The sequence below is a fragment of the Nyctereutes procyonoides genome, unplaced genomic scaffold, assembly GCF_905146905.1.
Source record: "Nyctereutes procyonoides isolate TBG_1078 unplaced genomic scaffold, NYPRO_anot_genome, whole genome shotgun sequence".
NCBI classification, from domain to species: domain Eukaryota; kingdom Metazoa; phylum Chordata; class Mammalia; order Carnivora; family Canidae; genus Nyctereutes; species Nyctereutes procyonoides.
Genome location: NW_026575140.1, coordinates 58,217,820 through 58,243,101, shown reverse-complemented (window position 1 = coordinate 58,243,101; position 25,282 = coordinate 58,217,820). Strand labels below are relative to the sequence as shown.

The window sequence follows — 25,282 nt, the reverse complement described above, 5'->3', positions numbered from 1 at the left end:
CGAGGGCTGGCCTTCCCGCAGCGCTGCCCCCGCCTGATTGGCGGCCCTCCCCTCCCGGGCCGCGTGCGTCCGGGCGTTCCGCTCGCTGATTGGCCGAGCGCGGCCCGCCGGCCGCCGATTGGCTGTGCCCCGCGGCGCGCGTTGTCACTGGGGGGACGCGCGCAGTGGGGCCAATATGGCAGCCGCCGAAGGGCCCACGGGTGACGGGGAGCCGTGGCAGTCCTGGCTTCCCAACCACGTCGTGTTCCTGCGGCTCCGCGAGGGGCTGAAGACCCACGGCCCGGCCGAGGCTGAGAAGCCGGCGTCTTCGCCGTCGCCCTCGTCGCCGCCGCCGCTGACGAGGAACCTTGTCTTGGGCCTGGGCGGCGATCTCTTCCTGTGGGACGGCGACGGCAGCGCCTTCCTGGTGGTCCGCCTGCGAGGCCTGGGCGGCGCGGGCGACGAGCCCTCCTTGTCCCAGTACCAGGTAGGGCCTCACCGGGGGCCGGCAGCGGAGGGCGCGGGTGTGCCCAGCACGGGTGCCCCGCAGGTGTGCGACGCAGGTGTCAGCGCTCGTCCTCTGGGGCGGCCGGTTCGGGCGGAAGTTGCCTCTAGTCCTCTTGCTTCCGTCCTCCTCATGGCCACTGTAGCAGCCTCTCCCGGCTTTCGTTCCTTCGTCAGAGGTTTGCCGCCTCCCGCACGCTCTCGGGGTGCTGCGGTTCTTGGGGGGCCCGGGGGAGGGGAGTGACCGTGGGAAGGCCAGCGGTGCGGGTACTTGGAAGGAAAACAGGTGAGCGGAGACAGACCGTAGGAGGTGGGTTCTGAGAAACCCGCCGGATCACAGGGACAGTCCTGACTCTCCTGGGGTTGGTGTGAGCAGCAGTCAGGTGGGAGATCTGAAAGCGGCCAGGCTCCAGTTTTGTGCCTGACGTGGACCAGGAATCCCTGGTAATTCTTTCTTTTCCTTTCTGGAAAATGAGCCCATTCCCAAAGTTGGGAGACAGTTTTTGTTTTTGTTTTTTTTAAAGATTTTATTTATTTATTTATTTATTTATTTATTTATTTATTTATTTATTTATGAGAGAGAGAGAGAGAGAGAGAGAGAGAGATGGAGAAGCAGGCTCCCTGCGGGGAGCTCAATGTGGGGCTCAATCCCAGGACCTTGGGTCACGTCCTGAACCAGAGGCAGATGCTGAGCCACCCGGGTGCCCCCAGGTTTGTTTTTGTTTTTTAAAGATTTTATTTATTTATTTACTTACTTATTTATTCATTCATTCATTCATTCATTCATGAGAGTCAGGGGGGGGGAGAGAGAGAGAGAGAGACAGAGAAATAGGTCCCATGCAGAGAGCCCAATGTGGGACTCGATCCCCGGACTCCGGGATCATGCTCTGAGCTGAAGGCAGTGTTTTTTTTTTTTTTTTTTTTTTTTTTTGTGTGTGTGTGTGTGTGTGTGTGTGTGTGTGTGTGTGTGTGTGTGAGAGAGAGAGAGAGAGAAGGTTTTATTTATCAGGTGCCCCCAGTTTTGCTTGTTTTTGATTAGCTGCTAGCATCTGAAAGCGGTGTAGACAGAAAGCATTCCAGACTTGCTGCAGCGGAACGTTGTTCTAAGGAAATGTGTACTTGTAATAAATGGATTCTGGCCTTTTAAAGGACTAAAAGATAAAAAGGTGCCCCCACCCCCCATCCTAATGCAGGGCATCTGTTGTGAGCCACTTGCCGAATCTTGTAAAGGAGAAATGATCGGCTTTTGCTAGCTGTGTTTCTGCAGTTTTGAAAACAGGTCACAAGTCAACAATCTACTTTCTGTCAAATTGTGGCTTAGGAGAGTAATTCTCATGTTCAGCACACTGTGTTAGCAGCATTTGGAGCAGGCAAGACTAAATTGATTCATACTTGTCTTCTTTTCTACACTGGAACCATGGTGGGCGGGGGGGGGCTGTCTTTCTTTGTTATTTTTGTATCCCCCCTCCTTCACTGGGTGCTCTCAGGAAATCCTAAAGGACTGTCAGGTGGGAAAGTGCTTAGCAGGAGTTGCAATTTTAAATAGTAACAAAAGAATAGTGACTTTAGAAACAAAACCACCTAAGCCCTGTAATTACCACACTTGATCTCAGCTGTTTGGGTTGTAAATAAAGCAGGAGAGGATGGGGATTGAGAAGCCAGGGGAAAAAAAGAATCTCTGATGGGAGAACAACCTTTTGGTTGGAATGGGTGAAGGGACAGTCACCTGGGTGGCTCAACAGTTGAGCATCTGTCTTTGGCTCAGGTCGTGATCCCGCGGTCCTGGGATCGAGTCCCAGATTGGGCTCCCTGCATGGAGCCTGCTTCTCCCTCTGCCTGTGTCTCTGCCTCTCTCTCTCTGTGTCTCTCATGAATAAATAAACTCTTTAAAAAAAAAAAAAAAGGAACGGGTGAAGGGTAGGCTTACAGAGCTCGGTGCCAAGCAGCGGAGATCTCAGGGTGTTCAGAATGGTCTTGTCTAAAAAGTTCCTGGCTGAGGGTGAGGATGAGATACGTTGGCTGTCTCGTGGTGTGTTGGGAAAAGTGGAAAAGACAGAAGATGGTGATGTGGTGGTCAGGAGAGAAGCAGGACAAGCCTGTGAGAAGTACGTTGTTCCGAGGGCTGGTAACGCTGAGAAAGCGGCTTATCAGAACCCCCGAAAATGCCACCACTCCATGGTGCAGCTGCGTGGGTACAGCAGCGTTTCACTGGCCGCAGAAGCTCTTGAGGCTGTTCCCTGTCCTGCTGGACTGTTTCTTTTTTCCTTTTTTTTTTTTTTCCCCAAGATTTTATTTATTTACTCATGGCAGACACAGGCAGAGACAGAGGCAGAGGGAGAAGCAGGCTCCATGCAGGGAGCCCGATGCGGAACTCAATCCTGGGACTCCAGGATCACACCCTGGGCCGAAGGCAGGTGCCAAACCACTGAGCCACCCAGGGATCCCCAACTGGGCTGTTTCTCTAATGTAGCATCTCAGCTGCCATTTATGAACACTTCTGAGTTCTTCACTTCTCGCTTCACTAAAACTTATTGAGAGTCAGCAGGATGCCACATACTATGCTGAGGGTGAGAGAGGAAGACTCAGATCTCACAGTTGTGCAGGATGGTCAACTGAAAGGATGACCAGAATGCAAGGTGGTAAGAACCATGATAGAATTATCCAGAGTGTAGAGAAGATGCATGCACACCTGGCCGGAAGATTGGGGTGATTGCTTAGGCGGTCTCCCGGACCATGACAGCCAGCCACAACAGGAGAAGGAAGAGCTGTCGAGAGACACAGGCTCACGGAGTGTGATGGCTTCGTGGAGACACAGCTGGCCTGGTGGTGTGTGGAGGCTGTCGGGGGCGGACTGGAGTTCAGTCATGGAAAGGGAAATTATGGGTACTATTTATTTTTAAGATAGGGAAATCTAAAAAAAGGGAGGGGGGGATCTGATGTGTTTTCTGTTACATTCCAGTCAGTGGTTAAAAATACCCCATCGGTGAATAGCCACAGCGTTAGCACATAATTACCCAAAAGGCTTCATTGCTTTGCAGTTACGGGCACAGATGGGCAAGTAAAGCCGGGCCTGCTTCAGTTACTGTACAAACTGCACTGTAATGCTAGGGCCTTCAAGTGCCTGCCACGTATATTTACATTGAAATGAACCATCTTGACCAGTTTGCTTTCATTTCCAGAGATTGCTCTGCATAAATCCGCCCCTGTTTGAAATCTATCAAGTCCTGTTAAGTCCAACACAGCATCATGTAGCACTTATAGGAATAAAAGGCCTCATGGTGTTAGAACTACCTAAAAGATGGGGGAAGAATTCAGAATTTGAAGGTGGAAAATTAGCAGTGAACTGTAGGTAAGTTGTGTTTCCACTGAGTGTTGGTCTAGTTTGTGATACATATGGACAGTTGTTCCAGACCCGTGGTTTTCATGCTGCATTTTCTGTGCTGCTGCTCCAATACCACGGGTCCCCAACTGGTCTACACGTGGGCTTTCGGCTGTCCTGTGTATAGACCCATGCGATTCTGCCCATTGCTGGCTCACCGCAGTTCAGCTCGTCCACGTGGGCAGAGATATGATAACTTTTGAAAAGTGGTTACCCTGTGAGGCAGATGATCTGTTTAACTAAGTTAGATTTTTTTTTTTATCTTTTTCAACAAATCCCGAAAAGTGAGAGTCTGAAAGATCTGTTCGAAAGAGTATAAGGTAGAAACCACCTTTAGCTCCACAACGTTCCCTTTCCCATATCTGTTTCCTCATTTGCACAATCAGAGGGGTAATATTTACCCTGTCATTCTCTTACCAGGTCACTAAAGGGATCAAGTCAGTTAGGAAATCTGAGTCACTTATAAAGTATAATATACTCTGCGACTTAGAAAATGTTTTTATTTTGATCCTCACTGATACCGATGCAACAGATGCTCTGAGTGCTCTTCTCAGCAAGATTTGAGAGAAAGAAATTTGAAGAGCAAAGAATGTTAAAATAGATTTTACCTTAGAAGGTTTTTCATCCACATTCTACCAAATGTTTTGAAAAAACTGTTATTTTTATTTTAGTACCACTCCCATCGCTGAGAGATTTTTCACCAGTTCTACTTCTCTGACTCTGAAGCATGCGGCCTGGTACCCAAGTGAGCTGCTGGATCCCCACATTGTGCTCTTAACATCAGACAATGTAATAAGGTAAAGCATGTTTTTAACTCTTGTAGCTTTGTGCAGGGAAGTCTGTGGTCCTGTTTGCTGGCTGCCAGCCCAGGGCACCCCTGGACGGGTCACCGGGTGTCAGCTTACTGTGTCTCAGAGCTGTTGTAACCACTGAGGCAGAGCTGCCCATATGACTGGCCTCAGATGCCTTCGTTACTGCTTGTCCCCTCAGCCAGGCCTCCTACCCCTCCTTCCCTGACCTTCCTGAGAGAGCCCCTCTCGTCCTGTTGCTCTTCTGGAGGCGATGCAACATAAGAAGGTGAGAGTATAACTGGGAGTTCAGGTGTGAATTCTTGTCCCAGTGCCCCTTCTGTCCTGGGGATATTAAACTTTAGGGGGCCTCAGTTTCCAATTTTGTAAAATGAGCCAGTTTAATCTGACAGGTTTTGGACTCTATGATGAAATGTCCTTAATCTGCAGAGATTTCTGTAATATAATTAGTTATCGTCCTAGACCTGCCATACATTAAACGTTTATTGGGGAGACTCGGCAGAGGTAAAGATCATTTTATTTTTCCTAATCACTGCTTTTAACTGTGCTCTACTAGATTCTCCTCCTCTGCTGAGCACTTTGCCCTTCCTGGCCTTTTACATAATCTCATAGCTGTCTGCTGACTTGTAGTTATTAAAATTTGGTGTGTCCAGTTTAAAACACTGATGTCCAGTCCGTCCCAGCTCTGAGTCCCGGCTGGTCACACAGACCGGACGCTGGTGGGCGTGATTCAAGTGGAGAGGGCACGATCTGCTCTGGCTCTTGTTTCTGTATGGCACCTTGAGAGCCCTGGGCCCTTGTCGGGATGGAGTATCCTCGCACTCGCGATGCAGCCATTGTGGTCTTTCCTGTGGAGTTGTGATGATTCCAGCGTCCTCTCCTCTGCCCTCCGAGGATCACCCGGGTATCTGTTCCATGGTTCTTCCTTCCTTCCTTCCTTCCTTCCTTCCTTCCTTCCTTCCTTCCTTCCTTCCTTCCTTCCTTCCTTCTTTTCCTTTCCTTTTCTTTTCTTTTCTTTTCTTTTCTTTTCTTTTCTTTTCTTTTCTTTTCTTTTCTTTTCTTTTCTTTTCTTTTCTTTTCTTTTCTTTTCTTTTCTTTTCTTTCGAGAGACACAGAGAGGCAGAGGGAGAAGCAGGCTCCATGCAGGGAGCCCGATGTGGGACTCAATCCCAGGTCTCCAGGATCACACCCCGGGCTGCAGGCGGTGCTAAACCGCTGCACCACTGGGGCTGCCCTCCATGGTCCTTTCTTACACCATTCCAGCCCACCTCCATTAGAAGTTTCCTATGAGGGATGCCTGGGTTGCTCAGTGGTTTAGCACCTGCCTTCAGCCCAGGGCATGATCCTGGAGACCCGGGATCAAGTCCCGTGTTGGGCTTCCTGCATGGAGCCTGTTTCTCCCTCTTCCTGTGTCTCTGCCTCTCTCTGTGTGTGTCTCTCATGAATAAATAAATAAAATCTTAAAAATAAATAAAAAGAAGTTTCCTCTGAGAAGCAGATACAGTGTAGCATATTCACATGCTCCCAACCCTAGGGTGTGGCTCATCAGGTTCACTCAAGAGCTCCCTTCCCTTGGGTGCCTCTGGTTTCCTGCACCATGGCTGGCATTCGCCAGGACGCCTCTAAATCTGCCTGAGTGTCTCCCACCCATTTGGCTTTGGACTTGGGGCCAAAGAAGGAAAGGGATGCTCTCCCGCCACAGAGGCTATGCTGTACATGGAAGGACTCCTGATGCCTGCCCCTCCTGGTCTTAGGTTTTTGGGTTTAAGATATATTTATTTGAGAGAGAATGTGTGCTCAGAAGGAGCGGAGGGAGAGGGAGAAGCAGACTCCCCGCTGAGCAGGAAGCCTGATGCAGGACTCGATCCCGGGATCTGGACCTGAGCTGAAGGTAGACGCTTCACTAAGTCCCCCAGGCGCCCCTCCCACAGGCTGAGATCTTACACCTGAAAGGAGGTATCTGGTCTCAAATGTTGAAGGTTCTTTTTTAAAAATGGGGTATTTGGGACCCCTGGGTGGCTCAGTTGGTTAAGCCTCCGACTCTTAATTTCAGATCAGGTTGTGATCTCAGGGTTGTGGGATCGAGCCCTGTGGTCTGGATGCTGGGTGTGGAGTCTGCTCAAAATTCTCTCCCTCTGCCCCCCCCCCCCGCCTCCACCCCCTGTTCTCTAAAAAAGAACGTAAAAAATAAATATAAGGTATTTGTCACTTCTCTTCTCCGAAGCTCTGGACCCTGTTGACAATTACAATGCATCCTGTCTGGTTCTTACATGAGGTTTAAAGTCAGTAGTGCTTGCAGGCAGCCAGAAAGACCACAGTGTGTGTGTATATGTGTTCAGTTGGATCATGTTTTCTTTCTTTTCTTTTCTTTTCTTTTCTTTTCTTTTCTTTTCTTTTCTTTTCTTTTCTTTTCTTTCTCTTCTCTTCTCTTCTCTTCTCTTTTTTTTCTTTCTTTCCTTTCCTTCTTTCCTTCCTTCCTTCCTTCCTTCCTTCCTTCCTTCCTTCCTTCCTTCCTTATTTATGATAGAGAGAGAGAAAGAGGGGCAGAGACACAGGTCAAGGGAGAAGCAGGCTCTATGCTGGGAGCCCGATGCGGGACTCGATCCCGGGACTCCAGGATTGCGCCCTGGGCCAAAGGCAGGCCCCAAACCGCTGAGCCACCCAGGGATCCCCTGGATCACGTTTTCATTTAAAACATGTATTAAATGGCATTTTACTGGTAATGGAACAAAGTTTAAAACTTGAGGGTAGTCAAAGTAAGTGATTAATGATTGATGAGGACTTTATAACTGTTATATAACTATATAACTTTATAACTGATGTTGGATTGCTAATAATATTATTGGCCTTTTGAAAACTGTTTAACTGTAGCCACATGTACTGTGAAATTTTATTTTAAATGATTTTGGTAAAAACAAAAAACTTTGCAGTTTGGGAAAGTAGGGGTGACATGATGTGTCTTTGTGTAACAGTAGCATGTGTAGACTAGAGGCTGAATGATCTACTCTCTGTGGCCAGTGGGTGTATAAAGCGTTGAGATGTGCTCCTCTCTGATGAGGTTCAGTGGGCAGGGGGCAGAGACAGGCAGTTGGGTGGCACCTGGATGGCACATGGGTGCCCAGGGGCCTAGGAAGGGAGAGACAGGGGCACAATGTGCAGCAGGCCAGTGAGGACGTTGGAAACGATAGAGAGTGTTTCTGGATGTCACACAGACACCCTGCTTGGTTGTTGTGAGAGAACAGATGTAGTGGGCTACTCCACAAACAAATGGATGTGAAACCCGTAGGCAGTGGCTCAAGCCATGATTACACGGAGAGAAGGGCAGTTGCAAAATGAAGGAATCCTAAGTGCAGTCTCTCCTCTTGCTTGCTAGGATTTACTCTCTGCGTGAGCCTCAGACACCCACCAGGGTCATCGTGCTTTCAGAAGCGGAAGAGGAAAGCCTGATACTCAATAAAGGGTAAGTTGTTATTTGTGTCCTGAAGAGTTTTTCTCATTAGTTTATTCATCGCCAACCAGCAAGCTCTCCATGGTGTGAGCAGTGAGCGAAAGCAGGCAATGTGCTGAAGTCACTGTAATAAGTAGCATGAAACAGACACCCTGTGGGACTGTGGATAAGGGACTAAGTTAGGACATTTCAGAGGTTCAGGGTGAGCGTTGGGCAGACCGTGCACATCCCAGGCTGTCCATCTGCAGAGCCCGCCATGGCACAGAGATAGCCCTGCTGCTCCTCCCGGGCCCAGCTCCCTTTATGGTTTCTTACCCTCCTCAGTGAGGCCCTGGCTCCTCTTACCATTGACAGAATCACCCTTGGAACTCTCCAGCCCCGTCCTCAGGCCTCCTGATGGGCCTCGCCCACCCTGTGCCTGGATGTCAGTGTCCTAGCACCCCACGTGGGGAGTGGCCACCGCTGGAGCTGCCCAGGAGCCGAGCCGTGTGTCTGGAGTCAGGGCCCCTCCCCTGCGGTATGTTTGCGAAGCTCCTGGTCCCCACGACAGACATGGGGTATGGATGGGCCGCGGTGGAGCAGGCGGCTTGTTCAGCCGGATCCGGCCGCTGCTCTGGTGTGGCAGCAGTGTCTGGGCAGCAGAGCCTTGTTTCCATGACTGCGCCTTTCGAGAATACGAAATAGGGCCCAGGAGCATGTACGTAGGGGGTTCCCGGGTCACTGAAGTCTGACCTCTGCCTGTTGACCCACCCAGGCAGTCCTTTGATTCTGATTCACCTTCCCACATGATCAACGAGCTGAGCTGTGTTCCTGACACAGTGGGACTTGCTGACTCTTAGCAGCTGTAGAACATTGTATCTTAGCCGTGTTTATTGTTAACCTTATATTGAACTGGAATCTTTTTGGATAACTAGTTATAGTAAACTGCAAAATACAAAGACGGATTGTTGTATCAGTTGATTTTCTTGATTAAAAGATAGTACGTATTTATTACAGAAAATTAGGAATATCTACAGAAAAACATTGAGGAGAAAATGAGATCTTTTGTGATCTCTAGTCTCTCCTCCCACTTTGGGTGTAAAGCAGGTTGTTCTGTGTCCCTGCTGCCCCAACCGCACTGATTGCCGGGAGTCTCTACCACCCCCCAGAACCCCCCACCCGGGACTGCCCTGCCCGCCCCTCGACGGCCCCTCCTGCCACCGTCTGTGCCCTGGCTTTGAGCTCGGCCACCTCGGCCTCCTCATTCTTCAACCTCTGACAGCACCCGCCTGGGTGCACGCAGAGCCTTTGCACGTTGGCTTTCCTGCGTGAGCACGGGCACACTCTTGTCTTCCTGGGATCTGTGCTCAGACCTCACCGTGGCAGGGTCCTTTCCAGGCTACCTGGTTGGCATGCATGCCTTGACATGCTCCCAAACACGCTTCGTTTGTCTTCCCCACATCCTTCACTCATGTGGTCAGGCCCACGTGGACCTCACCATGTTCAGAGGTCCTGTGGCAGTGCCCAGCAAGGGCAGGTGCTCAGTGACTGCTTGTGCAAGGACCATGTCCTCCACTCAACAGGGTTTCGTGTTTCCTTCCCCCCTTTTTTTTTTGCAAAGATGTTATTTATTTATTCATGAGAGACACAGGGAGAGAGGCAGAGATACAGGCAGAGGGAGAAACAGGCTCCCTGTGGGGAACCCAATGTAGGACTTGATCCCAGGACCCCGGGGTCACACCCTGAGCTGAAGGCAGATGCTCAACCACTGAGCTACCCAGGTGCCCCTCCTTCCCTTTTGTGTTCATGCATCTCTGTGTTACTACTGTGTGTGTGAATTTAAGCTGCTCAAGGTTGAAGCCACGCTGTGTGGTTCCATCCCCACTCCCTGTTATTGGACCTTTTGTTTACATTCTTGTTTTCAACCAGCTGATTTTTAAATGTCTTTCCAGAAGAGCGTATACTGCATCGCTGGGGGAGACAGCAGTTGCATTTGACTTTGGGCCACTGTCGGCAGTCTCGAAGAGCATGTTTGGGCAGAAAGGCAAAGGGGATGTCGTGGCGCACCCGTTGTACATCTTGTATGAGAACGGGGAAACCTTCCTCACGTACCTCAGTCTGGCTCACAGGTGAGTGGAGGGGCGGCCAGCCGCACACCATCACGGGGGATCTGGGGTCCGTGGTTGCGGTGTACAGATATGTGGCCACCTGGCAGTGCTCGGTGTGCGTATTTTGGAGAAAGCCTGGCACCGATCATTTGACCTATGATTTCCTCGTAGTGAAGCACAGAACTGTCGTGCATCTGACGTGAATGGGGCACAAGGGTATGGTCACACCCGGTAGTCTGGTGTTGTAAGTCCCAGTTGTGCAGAAAAGACGTGTGTGCACGTGAAGGGACACATTTAGTGGCACAGAGATCATAGGAGCTCCGAGGAAGGAGAGCTAGATCCCCATAAAGAAGGCAGGGCGTTTTTGAAGAGACAGACTTGTGTCTCACACAGGATTGCAGGGTTGAGGGCCAGGGAGGGGCAAGCACACCAGCCCCAGGGCGTGTCCTGGGGTATTGGCTCAGTGAGGAGACACCCGGGGCAGGAACAGCAGCCTCAGGTACTGCCGTCAGACGATGAAGGTGGAAGGAGCTTCTGGAGAAGATCTGGTGGTGTTAAACCCACAGTTGCAGGCAGGGGGACACGGTGATGGCTTCTGATAGGGGTGGGGGGTGCGTTAGGGCTGAGCTGGGGGAATGATGAAAGCCGCTCCTGCCCGCATGGGGCCATTGGCAGCAGAGGTGCTGCCCGCAGGGTGGGGTCCAAACCCCGGCACAGACCCAGGGTGGTTGCGGGGGGTCAGTGTGGGGCAGGAGGGGGCATGCGGGCCCGGGGTGGAGGTGGACGGTGAAGTGAGGACCAGGAAGCTCACCTGTTGCGGTGAGAGGCGGGAGGGTAAGAATCAGGGCAGGTTTGACCAGACCAAGGCTGAACACTGCCGTTCACTCCCGAGCCATGTGGATGAGTGGTAACCTGGGCCGGCCTGTGGCTCCTGTCCCCCCGCAGTCCTGCAGTGGGTGGGGGGCAGCGGGGGGGGCGGGGGTAGCAGGGTGGGAGGGACGGGCTGGGGAGTAGGTGGCGGAACGCTGGCCTGGCTGGGAACACGGAAGCTTGGACCCAAGGACCCGCGGCCGCATCCGGGGAGGAAGTGGCTCCGGAGGGACTGGAGGGTGTGCAGGGTCGTGAAGACCTCTCCTATTGGACTCTCCTTGGCCCGGGTGTTCTCACTGTCCACACATGACCCCCCTGGGGGCAGTGTGTGTCCATGCTGACACTGTCAGCCTCTCCTTGCCCTGTCGCCTTAGCCCAGAACCTGAAACTCATCATCTGCATTCTCTTACATCCAGCCCTATCCCAGATTTATGGGTCTTAGCCTGAAAATTCCTTGAATGCAAGCCCCCTCATTCCCCGGCCCCTTATCCTTGCTTCACACCCTTGTCATCTTCTGCCTAGACCCTGCCTCTCTCCACCAGCGGCCCTGGCCCCCTGTCGTCCCCCCCTTGGCTGCACTTGCTCTGTCACACTCATCCTGATGACACAGTCACCCAGCAGGGGGAGTCTGAGCACCTGACTGTAGCTCCTGAGATGGCCGCTCCCACTGCCAGTCCTGAACTCCTGGACTGTGTGCATTGCCTCCCATTGACAGAGCTGGGTTTCCTTCTTGTTGGTCCCTATCTTCATGCTTCCAGAACTTTTTAGAGCTTGCAGTGTTGAGAACCTCCTCCCAGAATGTACCCTTTCCCATTGATCTTACTTATTTTTGGTACCTTTCTTAGCTCACTTTCTTTTAAGATTTATTTGTTTATTTTAGAGAGGGCACATGAGCAGGAGGGGGAGAGGGAAAGTCTCTGACTGTGCTGAGCATGGAGCCCGATGTGGGGCTCAATCTCACAACCCTCAGATCATGACCTGAGCTGAAACCAAGAGTCGGACCCTGAGCTGACTGTGCCCCAGGCGCCCCCTTGCCTCACTTTGTGCCTGTGAGTGTTCCTTTGTGTGTTGAAAGCCCTGCGTTATCGTGTTCAGCACACACCTGCTTCCCCAGCTGAATCTCTGTCCCTTGGGGGTCACCCAGCACTCAGTGTCCACTAAACATTGGGTCTGAAGCCCCAAACAGATGCTACGTTTCCCAAGAAAACACAGAGTCTGGGCAGTGGTTGAAGCGGGCCTAGTCCAGTGTGTTCTTATCCGCATGCAGTGGTGGGGGGATAGGGTCTGTGACAAGATCCTGGGGTGCACCGGACTCCTGAGACAGAAGGCAAGAGAGGTGTGCTCGGGGAGCCAGAGCCGCGGGGGTTGCGGGGTGGGGACAGTTGCCACTACCCCAAGGGACAGGCAGCGGCAGGGCAGCTATGCGGCTGTGGGTGTAGCTGCATGGGCCCCGCTGGGACCTAGTTGGCAGATAGCTTTGGGGCAGTGATGACGGACGAACTGGTATCTCAGCCTCCAGGCTAGTGAGGTTTTGAGCTGAGGAGTCCGGGTTGAGGGCTGTGCTGTGGGGAGAGTTCAGGCCCTGCGCACTAGTGAGCACTAGTAAGCATCCTCCCATCCCCATCACAACCACCAAGAATGTTGTTAGATGTTGTCCGTGGCCCTTCGAGGTTACGTGCAGTTGAGAAGCACTGGAGGGGAGAGCTGAGTGGGAAGGTGTGCAGACGTCAGGGCATCAGGCTTTGGGATCACGGTCGAGGCGGGTCACCCACAGAATACGCGCAGGCTGGGGCGATGGCCTTCTCTCCTCCAGCTGTGCCTGCCACAATGTCCCTGTCTCCCTCAGCCCGGGGACAGTCGGAAAGCTGCTGGGCCCGTTGCCCATGCACCCTGCAGCTGAGGACAACTATGGCTATGACGCATGCGCCATCCTCTGCCTGCCTTGCGTCCCCAACATCTTGGTGATCGCCACTGAATCGGGAATGCTGTATCACTGCGTCGTGCTGGAGGGGGAGGAAGAGGACGACCAAGTGGTGAGCCCGGCTCCTAGCCGTGAAGCCCCAGGGATCCTGGGGACACACAGGGGCCCTGCAGTCATGGAGTTGGCTCTGGTGAATCACTGACGTGCCAGGAGGAAGGGAGGCCTCGCTCCTCCTCCAGGAACACCAAGAATGGGTAGGCTGGGCTGCGGGGTGTGAGGGCTGAGGTGGCCGTGCTCCTTCCACAGTCAGAGAAGTCCTGGGACTCCAGGGCTGACGTCATCCCTTCCCTGTACGTGTTCGAGTGCGTGGAGCTGGAGCTCGCCCTGACCCTGGCGGCCGGAGACGACGAGCCCTGTGACTCAGACTTCTCTTGTCCAATCAAACTTCACAGAGGTAACGTTCCTGCGCTGACGTGGTCACATGCCCTTCCCGGCACTTTGCCCTGCGGTTCCAGGCTTTGTGGCCAGATCCGCCCCCATGGAGAACAGGGAATGTTCCCGGTCCAGTCCTGAGCCAATTTCATGATCCAAGTACCTAAATGTACGCGAACTGTAACAAACTTTAAAAGGAACTTTGAAAATCAAATGATAATACGCTTCAAGATAATCACTTTAAAGCCTTTTTCTTCACTTTAGAAACATCATAGCCTCTTATTACTCCCAGACTGGGTTTGAATGCTGTCATTTTAATCTTTTTTTTCTTTTAACTTACTTGGGTTGGAACTGGGTCTTTCCAGCACCTTCTGTGTTCGTCTGGGGAGCTTTTGGGTAGAATGCCGAGCCCCTGGTAGCCTGTGCCATTGGGACACCGAGGGGCTCAGTGCAGGGGGTCTACCGCCCCCTGAACTGGGGGCATGGTTCTGACATCAGTCAATGTGGGGTCAACCTGTGGAAATGGCCGGGATGACATGAGATGACCTCTGCAGTCCCTCTGACATTGAGCCCCTCGATTCCACTGCCCTTGCACCGCTTCTTGCCGTTTCCTCTCGGTTTCCTGGGCCGGGTGCCGAGACAGGCACTCAGTCTGTGGCTGCCTGGCCTCTGCTCGCCGCCCCTGGGCCAGCCTGCAGGAGGATCTGGCTCAGCTCTGCAGAGCGTGCATCTTAGGAGGAGGGCTCTTATGCAGGGAGCATGACAGCGGTGCTCGTGGGGCACGTCTGGAGTCGAGAGGGAGTCTGAGTGTAAGTGTCAGAACTTTACAGCCTAGGACGCTGAGACCAAAGGGTAAGGTCTCCTGAGAAAGAGAACAGGTCTTTGGGAAATCTTTTTTTTTTTTTCCCAAGATTTTATTTCTTCATGAGAGAGGCAGAGACACAGGCAGAGGGAGAAGCTGACTCGCTGCGGGGAGCCCGATGCAGGACTCGATCCCAGGACCCCAGGGTCACAACCTGGGCTGAAGGCAAATGCTCAACCGTGGAGCCACCCAAGTGCCCCCCAAAATTTTTTTTAAGATTTTATTTTGAAGTCATCTCTGCACCCAACAGGGGGCTTGAACTCACAACCCCAGTATGCTGCTCCCTTGGAGTCAGCTGGGCTCCCTGAGGGTTGCATCTTAAGTCAGCTTTAGCATGTAAATTGTTTCTGTATCTGTTTTAGTTGTGTGGTGTATTGAAACTACTGAATCATAGCAGTGAATATTCAGTCCCAGGGAGTCTTACTGGTGCTAGATCTCGGAAGAAGTTTTCACTGAAATTATTTAACGGTTCCTCATATTTCTGAGTATAAAGATAGAGGATCCTCTGGGTGCCGGGGTGGCTCAGTCAATTGAACATCTGACTCTTGGTTTCAGCTCAGGTCATGATCTCTGGGTCCTGGGATTGAGCCCTGCGTCAGGCTCCCTGCTTGGTGGGGGGTCAGTTTGGGATTCTCTCCCTCCTCCCACCCCCTAACTCTCCCTTGCACGTGTGCACCTGTGCTCTCTAAAATAGATAAGTAAATATAAAGAATTGTCAAACAAGAATTGTATTTAAAAACCCACCAACATTTACTTGGGGCGCCCGGCTGGCTCATTTGAAGGAGATATGACTCAACCTCAGGGTTGTGAGGTCAGGCCCCATGCTGGGAGTAAGGCTTACTTAAGAGGAAAAAAAAGAATTCAAATCTAAAACTAAAGGTAAAATTCCACCTGCACCCAGATGCAGCGACGGGACTGTCCGCTCAGCGCTTGTCCTCAGGACCTTTGACTTACTTGACCAGGTTCTCAGGAGGGATGTGTGTGCATCTATGTGTCTCCAGAGCTGGAACCTTTCTTAGGCACCGTTTTATTTTGAAGAACTGTAAATAAATGCACCGAGATGGACAGAAAGGCAGCAAGTATTTCTGTATCGGTGAACTCTTACTGTTGGGAAGTAACGTTTGAGTTGTGTTTATTACTTTTAAAAATAGTTACAATAGATTTGAAAATCAAATTCAGATTTTAAAGTTTCAAAACCCCCTGACACAGGCCCACAGCACGAAGGTCCCATAGACCTTCTATTGCTTTTGTCGCAGATGTTTGTGGGCTGCTGGGGCAGATGTCCGTCTTCTGACTGTGACCTGGGTATTGTGCGTGATTCCGTTTGCAGATCCCAAGTGCCCCTCAAGATACCACTGTACTCATGAAGCCGGTGTACACAGTGTTGGGCTTACTTGGATTCATAAACTTCACAAGTTCCTTGGGTCAGGTGAGTTGAGCTTTTCCATATGTTTCACCGATTCTCCCAAAATATAGTTTGGAATTGGGGAATCAGGCTGGCTCAGTCCATTAAGCATCAGATTCTTATTTCAGCCCAGGTTGTGATCTCAGGGTCGTGGGATTGAGCCCTGGGTCAGGCTCTGTGCTGGGCGTGGGTTCTGCTCAAGATTCTTCTTCTGCCCCACCCTGTCCCCCCAGCACATGCACACATACTCTCTCTTTCTCCATCTCAAATAAAAGTTTGGAACAAAAATAATAGAGAAAAACCAATGAAATCAAAAGATGGTTCTTTGAAAAAATTGAGAAAATTGAAAGACCTTAGGCCAGACTGACCAAGAACTGAAAGACACGACTCAGCCGCCTCCTGTTGAGGCTGGCAGAGGAAGCACCCCCGCCGCCCTCCCCAGAGTGGGACTCAGGACCGAGGTGTCCGTGACCGCCTGGCACCAGGATGATGGGGACAGACTCCTAGAGATGCAAATTCCCTATGCTGATTGAGGAGGAAGCTGTGTCAGACTAGCCCTATAACCAGTGGAGAGATCGAAATAGTGATGATGGGCAGCCCGGGTGGCTTAGCGATTTAGCGCCACCTTCAGCCCAGGGCCTGATCCTGGAGACCTGGGATCAGTCCCATGTTGGGCTCCCTGCATGGAGCCTGCTTCTCCCTCTGCCTGTGTCTCTGCCTCTCTTTCATGAATAAATAAAGTCTTTAAAAAAAAAAAAAGTCACAACCCTGTCCTCACACATAACATGAGGACGATGCAGAATGAGTCAGAGACACCACGGACGTCCCTGCGAGGACGGTGCTGGGAAAGTGAAAGGAATCCACAGGATGGCAATCGACATCTGTAAATCTCGTACCTGACAGTGGACTTGGAGCTAGAGCACGGAGGGCACCTGCAGAACTCAGATATGTGAACACAGAACCCCGTTTAAAAACCAGACAAAGATTTGAGTAGACATTGTTTCTTTGAGGAGGTTCAAACAGCTAGTAAGCACATGCCAGCATGTTCCGTGTCATCAGTCACGGAAGGGAGACATCACGGAACTGCCCAATACGTGCCTGTTTATGTGGCAGAAATGAGAACTGACAGGACGGTGTCATCAGGACAGGGCTCGCAGACATGGAAAGCAGCGTCATGCTTAGGGCCGGTCCTCAGGTGACCCACGTCGGGTTACGAGACCCATGAGCAGGTGCCAAGCAGCCGGGCTCTGTCCCCCATAATCAGGCGGTCATCCATCTGACCGTGTCACCTCCAGCAGTGGAAAGGGACAACGTGGGGCTCAGGCTGCAGCACGGGAGGCTCGCCCCACAGCTCCCTGTCACCGCTCCCTGTCCCCACTCCCTGTCGGGTGACTGCAAACCTGAGCTGCCCAGGAGGGAGCTGGGGGGTCGGGGATGGGACAGGGGCCAGGGCCGGGCCACTGGTGGAGCTCAATGATTGCTCACAGGCGTGGGGCTTTCCTGTGGGTAACGGAAAGACTTTGTTTTAAAGGTTTTTAATGTAATTGAGAGAGTGAACAGAGCGAGCCAGAGAGAGGACAAGGGGCAGGGAGTGGCTGAAGGAGAGGGAGAAGCAGACCCCCATGGAGCAGGGACCCCAACCGCGGGTAGAGCCCCCAGGATCATGACCTGAGCCGAAGGCAGATGCTCAACCCCTGAGCCCCCGGGCGCCCCAAATAAAAAGCCTGAGTTTTCTGTGGCGGTGGTGCCATCATGTCCCGTGATCTAGTAAGCGCCTTGCACCACACATCCTGAGGCTGGGTTGTATGTACCCAGAGTCACATTTCAGGAGCTGGCCCAATGCCGCCAGGTGTGTGCGGGCATGAGGCTGGCCAGGAGCTGGGCTGGGACTGTATCCTGCACGGGGGAGCCCCGTTATAGGATGCTGAGCGGGGCAGGGAGGCCGGAGTGTCACACGCCTGGCCAGGCCAGCTACAGGGGACTGGACGGGGACTACTGTCTGCGCACTCACCTGCGCCCCTGCCCCTTTCCCTACAGATGAGGAGGATAAGGACAGTCTGCAGGAGCTCGCTGCCGAGCAGAAGTGCTTCGTGGAGCACATCCTCTGCACCAAGCCGCTGCCCTGCAGGTGAGGTCTCAGGTCCTGCGCCCCTGCCTCACCATCACCCTGCCAGCTCCCGGTCTTTTTGGTGACTCTGAGTTTGCGCTAGGGCTCCCCCGAGTCCCGTCTGATGGAAGGCTCTCCTGCTCTGGGTCACATGGGGTTCCTGGGTTGTCCATGTTTCTGATGGAGACTAAGAGTTGGTGCACAATCAGTGACTAAAGGGAAACATCTAGAATGACTGCCAGCTTTGTAGGCGGGATGACTGCCTGACTGTGACGCCCTTTGGACAAATGGGCCCAGGGGGAAGGGCAGACTCCGGCCTGTGGGTGTGGGAGTGGGAGCCAGGACTACAGGGAGGGCACGTGGGGAGGGCACAGGATGCGGACAGGTGGGGTCTGGAGCAGCCCTTTGGGGAGCAGTGGGGGACGGGGAGCATGACCCCTGGGGGCGGGTGTTTCAGAGGCTGGACCTGCCTCAGAGCCCGAAGAGTCAGGGTAGAGTCTGGTTCCAGGGCAGGGAGGAATGGGGATAGTAGGTAACAAATCCTATTTGCATACGTTTCTCAAGCAGGTAAAGTTACATGTGTCTCCTAGGAGTGAGGGAACAGATCGCCACCCAAGGACTGCAGCTACCCCAGGGTTGGGGCGGGAGTAGGGGTGGGGAGCGGGTGAGCAGGGAGGTCACCCTGGAGGAGGCTGGTGGGTCATGGAGTGTGCGCCCCTCCGTGTGCAGATTTCATGCTGAGAACAGGAGGTTTTCCTGCCCCCAGGCTCCCCTCGCCGCAGCTCCCCCCCAGGAGTGTGGTGGCAGCTGGAAGGGTGGGGGAGAGGAGCAGGAAGAAGGGGGGAGCTGGGGAGGGGCAGTGGGGCAGCAGCAAGCTGTCGGGTCCGGGGTCCCCTCGTGGGGCGGAACCAACACCTCAGCAAAGCCCGGGGACCCTCAGGTGTGGTATGCATTCCTGAGCCCTGGTGGCCGCCTGGACCTGATGTGGAGCAGCTGCTGGTTCCCGGGAGACAGGGCTGTGCCCCTTGTGGCTCCCACCCTGATGCCGCTGGGAGACCTGGACACCCAGTGCGACCCCTGTGCTCCTGCAGGGAGCGTCCCCAGGCAACATGAGCCCTGCGGTCGTGTCGTTGCAGGCAGCCGGCGCCCATCCGCGGCTTCTGGATTGTGCCTGACATCCTGGGGCCCACGATGGTGTGCATCACCAGCACCTACGAGTGCCTCATCAGGCCCTTACTGTGAGTCCCCTCCTGGCCCCCACGCTCCTTATCCTTCCGCCACCGCCGCGAGCTCCTGGGAGACGTGGGGGCTTGTGCTGCAAACGGCTGCGCTGCCTTTGTCGAATCGGGTTCTTTTTGGAAAAGACCACGTCCAAGATGTGTCGACAAATAGCATCAGTAGAACAGGGGTGGCTTTCCCGTGGAAGAGTGCGTGTGGTCTTGTCCTGCACTTCCGTGTGTTCTCATGGCTCTGCGTGGACAAGGCATCGCAGTGCGCACGGCCCAACCCTCTGACGGGGTTTGAGTCACGCCTGTTTTGCAGAAGCACAGTCCACCCGGTGTCCCCGCCCCTGCTCTGTACCCGGGAAGACGCGGCAGCGGCGGAGTCTCCCCTCCGCATTCTAGCCGAAACCGCAGATTCCTTCGAAAAGCACATCAGGAGCATTTTACAACGCAGCGTTGCGAACCCAGCCTTCCTGAAGTACGAGGTTGGGGGCATCCGGGTTTTAATGGGTTCCCTCCTCTGTTTCCATAAACCACCCCGGCGGGGAGAGGGGCCCGCGGGATGGTGTGATGGCGTTATGGCCCGGAGGAGCCCTGGGACTTGACACTGTCCTTGCAGATCCGCGGACAGAGACATGGCCCCGCCCCCTGAGGAGTGCCTGCAACTCATCAGCAGAGCCACGCAGGTGTTCCGGGAGCAGTACATCCTCAAGCAGGACCTGGCCAAGGAGGAGATCCAGCGCAGGTAGGGCAGCGGCGGTGGGGACAGTGGCGGCGATGCACACTGGCCGGGCCAGCGGCGGCTGAATGCTCTCTGTTCCCAAGGGTCAAGTTACTCTGTGACCAGAAGAAGAAACAACTGGAAGACCTCAGTTACTGCCGAGAGGAGAGGTGAGAGCTGGGGCGAGGGGGGAATGGGGGTCGCCTGGGCCTCGCTGTCGGGTGGACCCCGAGAGCCCCTTGCTTTTTACCACCAGGAAAAGTCTCCGGGAAATGGCGGAGCGCTTGGCTGACAAATACGAGGAAGCCAAGGAAAAACAGGAGGATCTCATGAACAGGTAGGAGCGGGGCGGTGAGGCACACAGGCCTCGGTGGGGCTGCCCCACGGACCCTGGGCTGAGACGCCCCCTTCCCGCCACAGGATGAAGGCCGTGCTGCACCGCTTCCACACGCAGCTCCCGGTTCTCTCTGACAGTGAGCGGGACATGAAGAAGGAGCTGCAGCTGATTCCCGAGCAGCTGCGCCACCTGGGCAATGCCATCAAGCAGGTAGGCCAGGTGCCGGGGTGGAGCATGCGGTGCCCCAGGGTGTGGGGCATGCGGTGTCCCGGGGTGCAGGGCGCTGCGCAGCACACTGCAGCCCTGTGCGTGTGTTCTGACACCCGAGGTCACCATGAAGAAGGATTACCAGCAGCGCAAGATGCAGAAGGTGCTGAGCCCTCAGAAACCCGCCATCACCCTGAGCGCCTACCAGCGCAAGTGCATCCAGTCCGTCCTGAAGGAGGAGTAAGGGTCGCCGTCCACGGGTCCCAGAGCCCTGGGGTGGGGCCACCTCGGGCAGGGATCAGGGCAGAGAACAGCGGGAGGAGCCGATGCAGGACAGGGTGGCGGGGTGGAGGGGTTCCTGGGCAGCACGTGCACAGCCTGCAGCAGGGGCGCCACCATGGAGCGTTTGAGACACGTGGACGTCCTTGGGCATCAGTGAAAGGGCTCATCCGTGGTCTGCGTTCCTGAGTGAGGGACTCTGTGGCCTTACAGGGGCGAGCACATAAGAGAGATGGTGAAGCAGATTAATGACATCCGAAACCACATCAACTTCTGATCTGCAGGGAGCTGGTGCCCGCGGAGTGGACAAGGGGAGGGGCCGACGGGCGCCGTCGATGAACTTGGCCCTGGTGATCTCTCCTACTTGTCTTACAAGGATTGAATAAATGTTTTTACTCATAAGTTGGAATGTGCTTGTGATCAAGCTGAGGGCAGGGCTGCGTGCACAAGGCCCCAGGACCTGGTAAAACTCCTGAGCCTTCAGTCGCGCACCGCCTGTCCCTGCCCATCCGTGCCACGTCTCCATGCTCCAGCAACAGCGACCACTGCACTTCCCAGGGGCAGCGCCAGGCGCGGGGCTGCAGCAGACCGACCCTAGGAGTGAGAGGTGGCCCCACAGCAAGGGAGGCAGCAACTGCTTAACACATGCTTAGATGCATACTCGCCCCTGGCCCTGCTCGACCGGCGCCGGCTGTGCCGTGACACCTGCGGGCACAGGTTCAGCCTCGGTGTCCAGTTGTGTCTCACGCCCGCCAGCGTGCATGGGGAAGGTAGGGCCTCAGGAAGATGGACCGGGAAGGAGGCCCGAGTGACAGGGTGTGTCAGATGTGCGCCAACACGTGCCTCCAGACAGTACGTGAGCACAGGGACACTTCTTCCCTCCACCCCAGGGCCCCCTCCCATCACGCCTAAAGCCCTGAAGTGCTCCCCCGAGGGGAGCGTCACCACAGTTCAGCCCCAGGAAGCCTATGTGCACCTGTGCGCAGTTGGTTCCCATCACCGTCTTCCAGCCCCGGCACCGTCGCAGGGAGAGGATGGGGTGTGGGGTGTCGTGTGGGCATAGGATCCCCGGGAGCTCCACCCAGAAGGCGAGCACTCACCCTGGATGTGCTGGCACTACGGTGGTCTGAAGCGCCTGGGGCTAGTCGTCCCGAAAGGTATTTGTTGGAATTAATACAAATCCCAATGACATGGTGACCGGATCCTCTCCCTAAACCAAGTAACACTTTATCTGGTTTAAAACCCCTCTGTGTGCTTGCTTCTCACACGGTGGGCCTAGAGCACCGGTTGTGTGGTTAGCATCTGCTCTTCGTGCTCCTGGATGAAAACTACGACAGGCCCCACGGAGTGATGCGCAGCCATGCTCATGTCCTGGGGGAGCTGGCAGGGCTGTCTGCAGGCCAGCCCCTCCCACGGGGCCGCGAGGCCTGGACTGAGGTGCCAAGGCTGAGCCAGAGGCTACTTCCTGCATGTGGCTCCTCCTCGCAGCCTGCAGTGCGGCCCTGGGGCCACCTGCACAAGGAGCTCCCATATCCGCTCTGTGGACAACCCTGTGAGGTGGCGGGTGAGCACCAGCCATGTCCCTGGGCTTCCCAACACAGGGGAGCTTGCAGCCGGCCCCCCGCTCAGGTCGTGGGAATGGGGAGGGGCCTGAGCTCACAGCTCCGCAGCCTGGTGCCAACCCTGACGGGGTTGCCCCAGGGCCCGCACAGGGCAGTCCCCACCCCACACCCAGGTCCCAGCCTCCCAGGCCTTATCCTCCCCGTTACTGCCCTGGACCCTTCGGAAACAAGGCACCCAGGCCCACAGACCAGAGGTGGAAATGAGCAGGTCTGTGAGTTTATTCTAGATGTCAGACATAGCTTGTTTTATTAATACTATCTTTTCCACTGATCCAATAACTAAACTGAAACAGTTTTCAAAAGAGTAGACGTGCCCGTTCAGCTTCACCCTGGTACATGTGGGCCACAGAACACCTCCGGGGGGGGGGGGGGGGGCAGAAAAAGTGCTTCCATGCAGTCTCTTGTGCTTGTCCTGTAACCTCTGCTTCCACCAAAGCCCCCCACCCCCACCCCCCATCTCACAATTCATTCAGCTCCTGGACGGGTGAGTCTAGGCGTAAGGAAGGGCCTCCAACCCGACGGAAAATGGTAAGACAGACGCACTGAGCCGAGCATCGGGATCCCTAGCCAGCCGCCTGCTCTCAGACTTCATATTTTAATATAAAATACTCGTACAGCACACGACACCTTCTGCTGGCCCAACATGGTCACCGCTGACTCCAGACAACAGAAAGGGAAAGGCTCTCTCCCAACATCTAGGAACAGAAACTGTCATTCCAAACACAATTGGGCTGTTGCTCGAAAGGCAGGAAAACCTTGGATAAAGCAGCACTTTGTCTGTTACCCGGCAGACCCCACCTCAGCGGAGTCCAGCATTGGCCATCAGTGTCCCCGTGGGAAAGTCCTTCCACGCACGTCCCCCTGGCTGGGCTGCCCCACGCTACACGTGCTTCTCCCACCAGAAGCAAGCATCGCTCCAGGCTTCCTCTGTGACGTCTTCAGTTACGAGTTAAATAATAATTAATGTTGCTCTAAGAGGAGTTAAAAACCCAGAGTGCAGGCCAGTGTCCTGCACGGGGTCATGTCTCAGGGAGCTGGTTGATGTCCGTCAGCTTGGTGTCATTCAGTATGGCCCGCACCCGCTCCAGGGAGCCCGCCTGCCGGATCCGCTCCAGCTGCACCTAGGGAGCAACACCGAGTCATGGCCTGTGCCCCCGACCTGGGGTCCCCGACTTTACTCTGGTTTCACGGGGATGGGGCCCGTGAGCCACCCCCCACCCCCACCCCCACCCCAGACCAGGCACCTCCCAGGGCTGCTGTGCTGCAGGCCCAGGGTCAGGGCTGGGACCCTGGGTGGATGACCCCTGACCCCCGACCCCACAGCTAAGTCAGGAAACCACCCCAAGCATCAGAGTTTAGCGCCTCATCCTGACCCCATTGACGTCCATCGAGTGTACCCAGGTGGCAGGCCCAGGAGCACCACAGCCAGACTCAGGGACCCAGGGGAGGCTCTATAGGGAGAACAGCCTGGATGGCAGGGGTGAGGTGTGAGGAGCAGGGACACAGGGCGCTCCACAGAGGGAATGGGGTTCCAGGGCTTCAGGACACAGAGGAACCCCTGTAAGTGTTGCCTGGCCTGCCAGGGCCTCACATTGACAGCCGGGACTTGCCTTCCCTCATCGATGGCCTGGGGGGGAGGGGGGAGGCGTAGACGGGCCGGCCATGAGGCTGCAGCGGGCCCAGGTGCCGGTCCTCACCTGAAGGGTCTGAGAGAGCTTGACGAAGTCTCTCTGGACTTGCTCGCTGACGTCCAGCTCTGTCTGCAGCCTCTGAGCTTTGTTCTTCTCTTCAAACATCAGCTGTTCCACACTCACCTATGATACAAGTTTTGAAAGAGGATCAATGCCAAGGAGCCGTACATCTGTATCACTTTGGGGATCGGGGAACCTGAGGTCTGCCTCTCCAGGAGGAGAGCCGCAGGGAACCCAGCAGCCCCCGGGGCCGACTGCGCAGTCTGAGGTCCTCCTAAAATGGCCGAAGTGCCAAAGCTGCCCCAGTGCCCTCCTCCCCCCAGTAGCCTGGGGACCACCGTTAGCAAAAGGCAGCTGCTGGGATCAGAGGTTGCACAGTAATAGGGACGCACACTTTAGGAACCAGCACCATCTAGCATCTGTGGGGAAAGGGGCGCACGCGCGTGCCCCAGGCGACCCCCATGACCTCCAGTCTGCCCTGCAGACAAGCATGTCAATGGGACCACGCGGGAGCCTTAAGAGACAGTACGCGGTGTTTTCATCTTTCGGGATCGGAGCCCCAACCTAGGACCCCCACCCCACAATTGGCCTCGTGCACTTGGAACCTAGCTGGACTGATCTCCAGCAGTGCGTCCCTGGGAGATGGTCACATGGACGGGCCTGGGAGGATGGTGCCAAGTGTGCCCATAAGCCTGGAGGGCCAGGCCCGGGAGCCGGCGACCCGAATCACAAGGTCCTTTTCCCTCTGCAAGCCGCCAGCCCTGCCAGCCCTCAGGGCACAGCTCCAAGCTGCCACCGTCAACAAGCAACAGGTGACCCCAGGTTTGTGGCACTACATCATGAAATCACCAACACAAACATCACCTTAGCAGCAGCCTCCTTCTTTAACTGTTCTTCCAGAGTGATTCTCATCTCCTGGAGGCCCTCGAGCTGCTGAGACTTCTCTCGGAGCGTGGTCTCCAGCTGTGGAAGGGAAGCCAAGCTGAGCAGGTGCCTGTGGCCTGGAGAAGAAGTAGCCCTGCCCTCGGGCGGCCCAGGCCCTGACCATGCTCTCCCCACCCTTTCACCGAGCCTGCTGTTTACGCTTCAAGACCTCCTCTTCCTTCCATCAGACATCAGGTCCTCTAGGTCCTAAGGTCTGGGGACGGGGAAGGCAGAACATAAACGTGTGCATAACTGACAGCGTGTGAATGTGGAGAAGCAGCATTTAATTCTTCCAGAAAAGCTGCCATGACACTGACCCTGAACAGAAACATTTTCCAGGGGAAGGAGGAGGGTGATAAGGGGAGAGGGTGGGAAGAACCCTCAGGAGGGGAGTGGGTGGCAGGTGGGAAAACGCACTCAGAACCGGGGTGAATCCCACTGCGCCAGGCCCTGCAGGACGAGGCAGGAGAGCCCT

The 25,282-nt window shown here is 54.7% G+C and overlaps 2 protein-coding genes across 3 annotated transcripts in view; one reads left to right on the top strand and one right to left on the bottom strand.

Annotated features, from left to right (window-relative positions):
- Nucleotides 1–74: 74 nt before the first annotated feature.
- On the top strand, nt 75–20,972 carry NUP88 (nucleoporin 88). Its single transcript, XM_055305525.1, has 17 exons — nt 75–466; nt 3,663–3,832; nt 4,534–4,659; nt 8,045–8,131; nt 10,051–10,227; nt 12,923–13,109; nt 13,304–13,451; nt 15,622–15,720; nt 17,734–17,824; nt 18,940–19,041; nt 19,346–19,504; nt 19,646–19,771; nt 19,852–19,917; nt 20,004–20,084; nt 20,168–20,294; nt 20,413–20,531; nt 20,784–20,972. The coding sequence occupies exons 1-17, from the start codon at nt 176–178 to the stop codon at nt 20,845–20,847; spliced, it is 2,220 nt and encodes a 739-aa protein (XP_055161500.1). The 5' UTR covers nt 75–175; the 3' UTR covers nt 20,848–20,972.
- Nucleotides 20,973–22,773: 1,801 nt separating this feature from the next.
- The window catches only part of RABEP1 (rabaptin, RAB GTPase binding effector protein 1), a 100,410-nt gene continuing 97,901 nt past the window's right edge, over nt 22,774–25,282 (bottom strand). For both annotated transcript variants that reach the window (XM_055306082.1, XM_055306083.1), the window contains 3 exons: nt 24,748–24,846; nt 23,890–24,006; nt 22,774–23,313 (listed from right to left, as the gene is read on the bottom strand). In XM_055306082.1, coding sequence (XP_055162057.1) covers nt 23,212–23,313; nt 23,890–24,006; nt 24,748–24,846 — 318 coding nt within the window. In that variant the 3' untranslated portion in view covers nt 22,774–23,211. The remainder of the gene's footprint in view (nt 23,314–23,889; nt 24,007–24,747; nt 24,847–25,282) is intronic.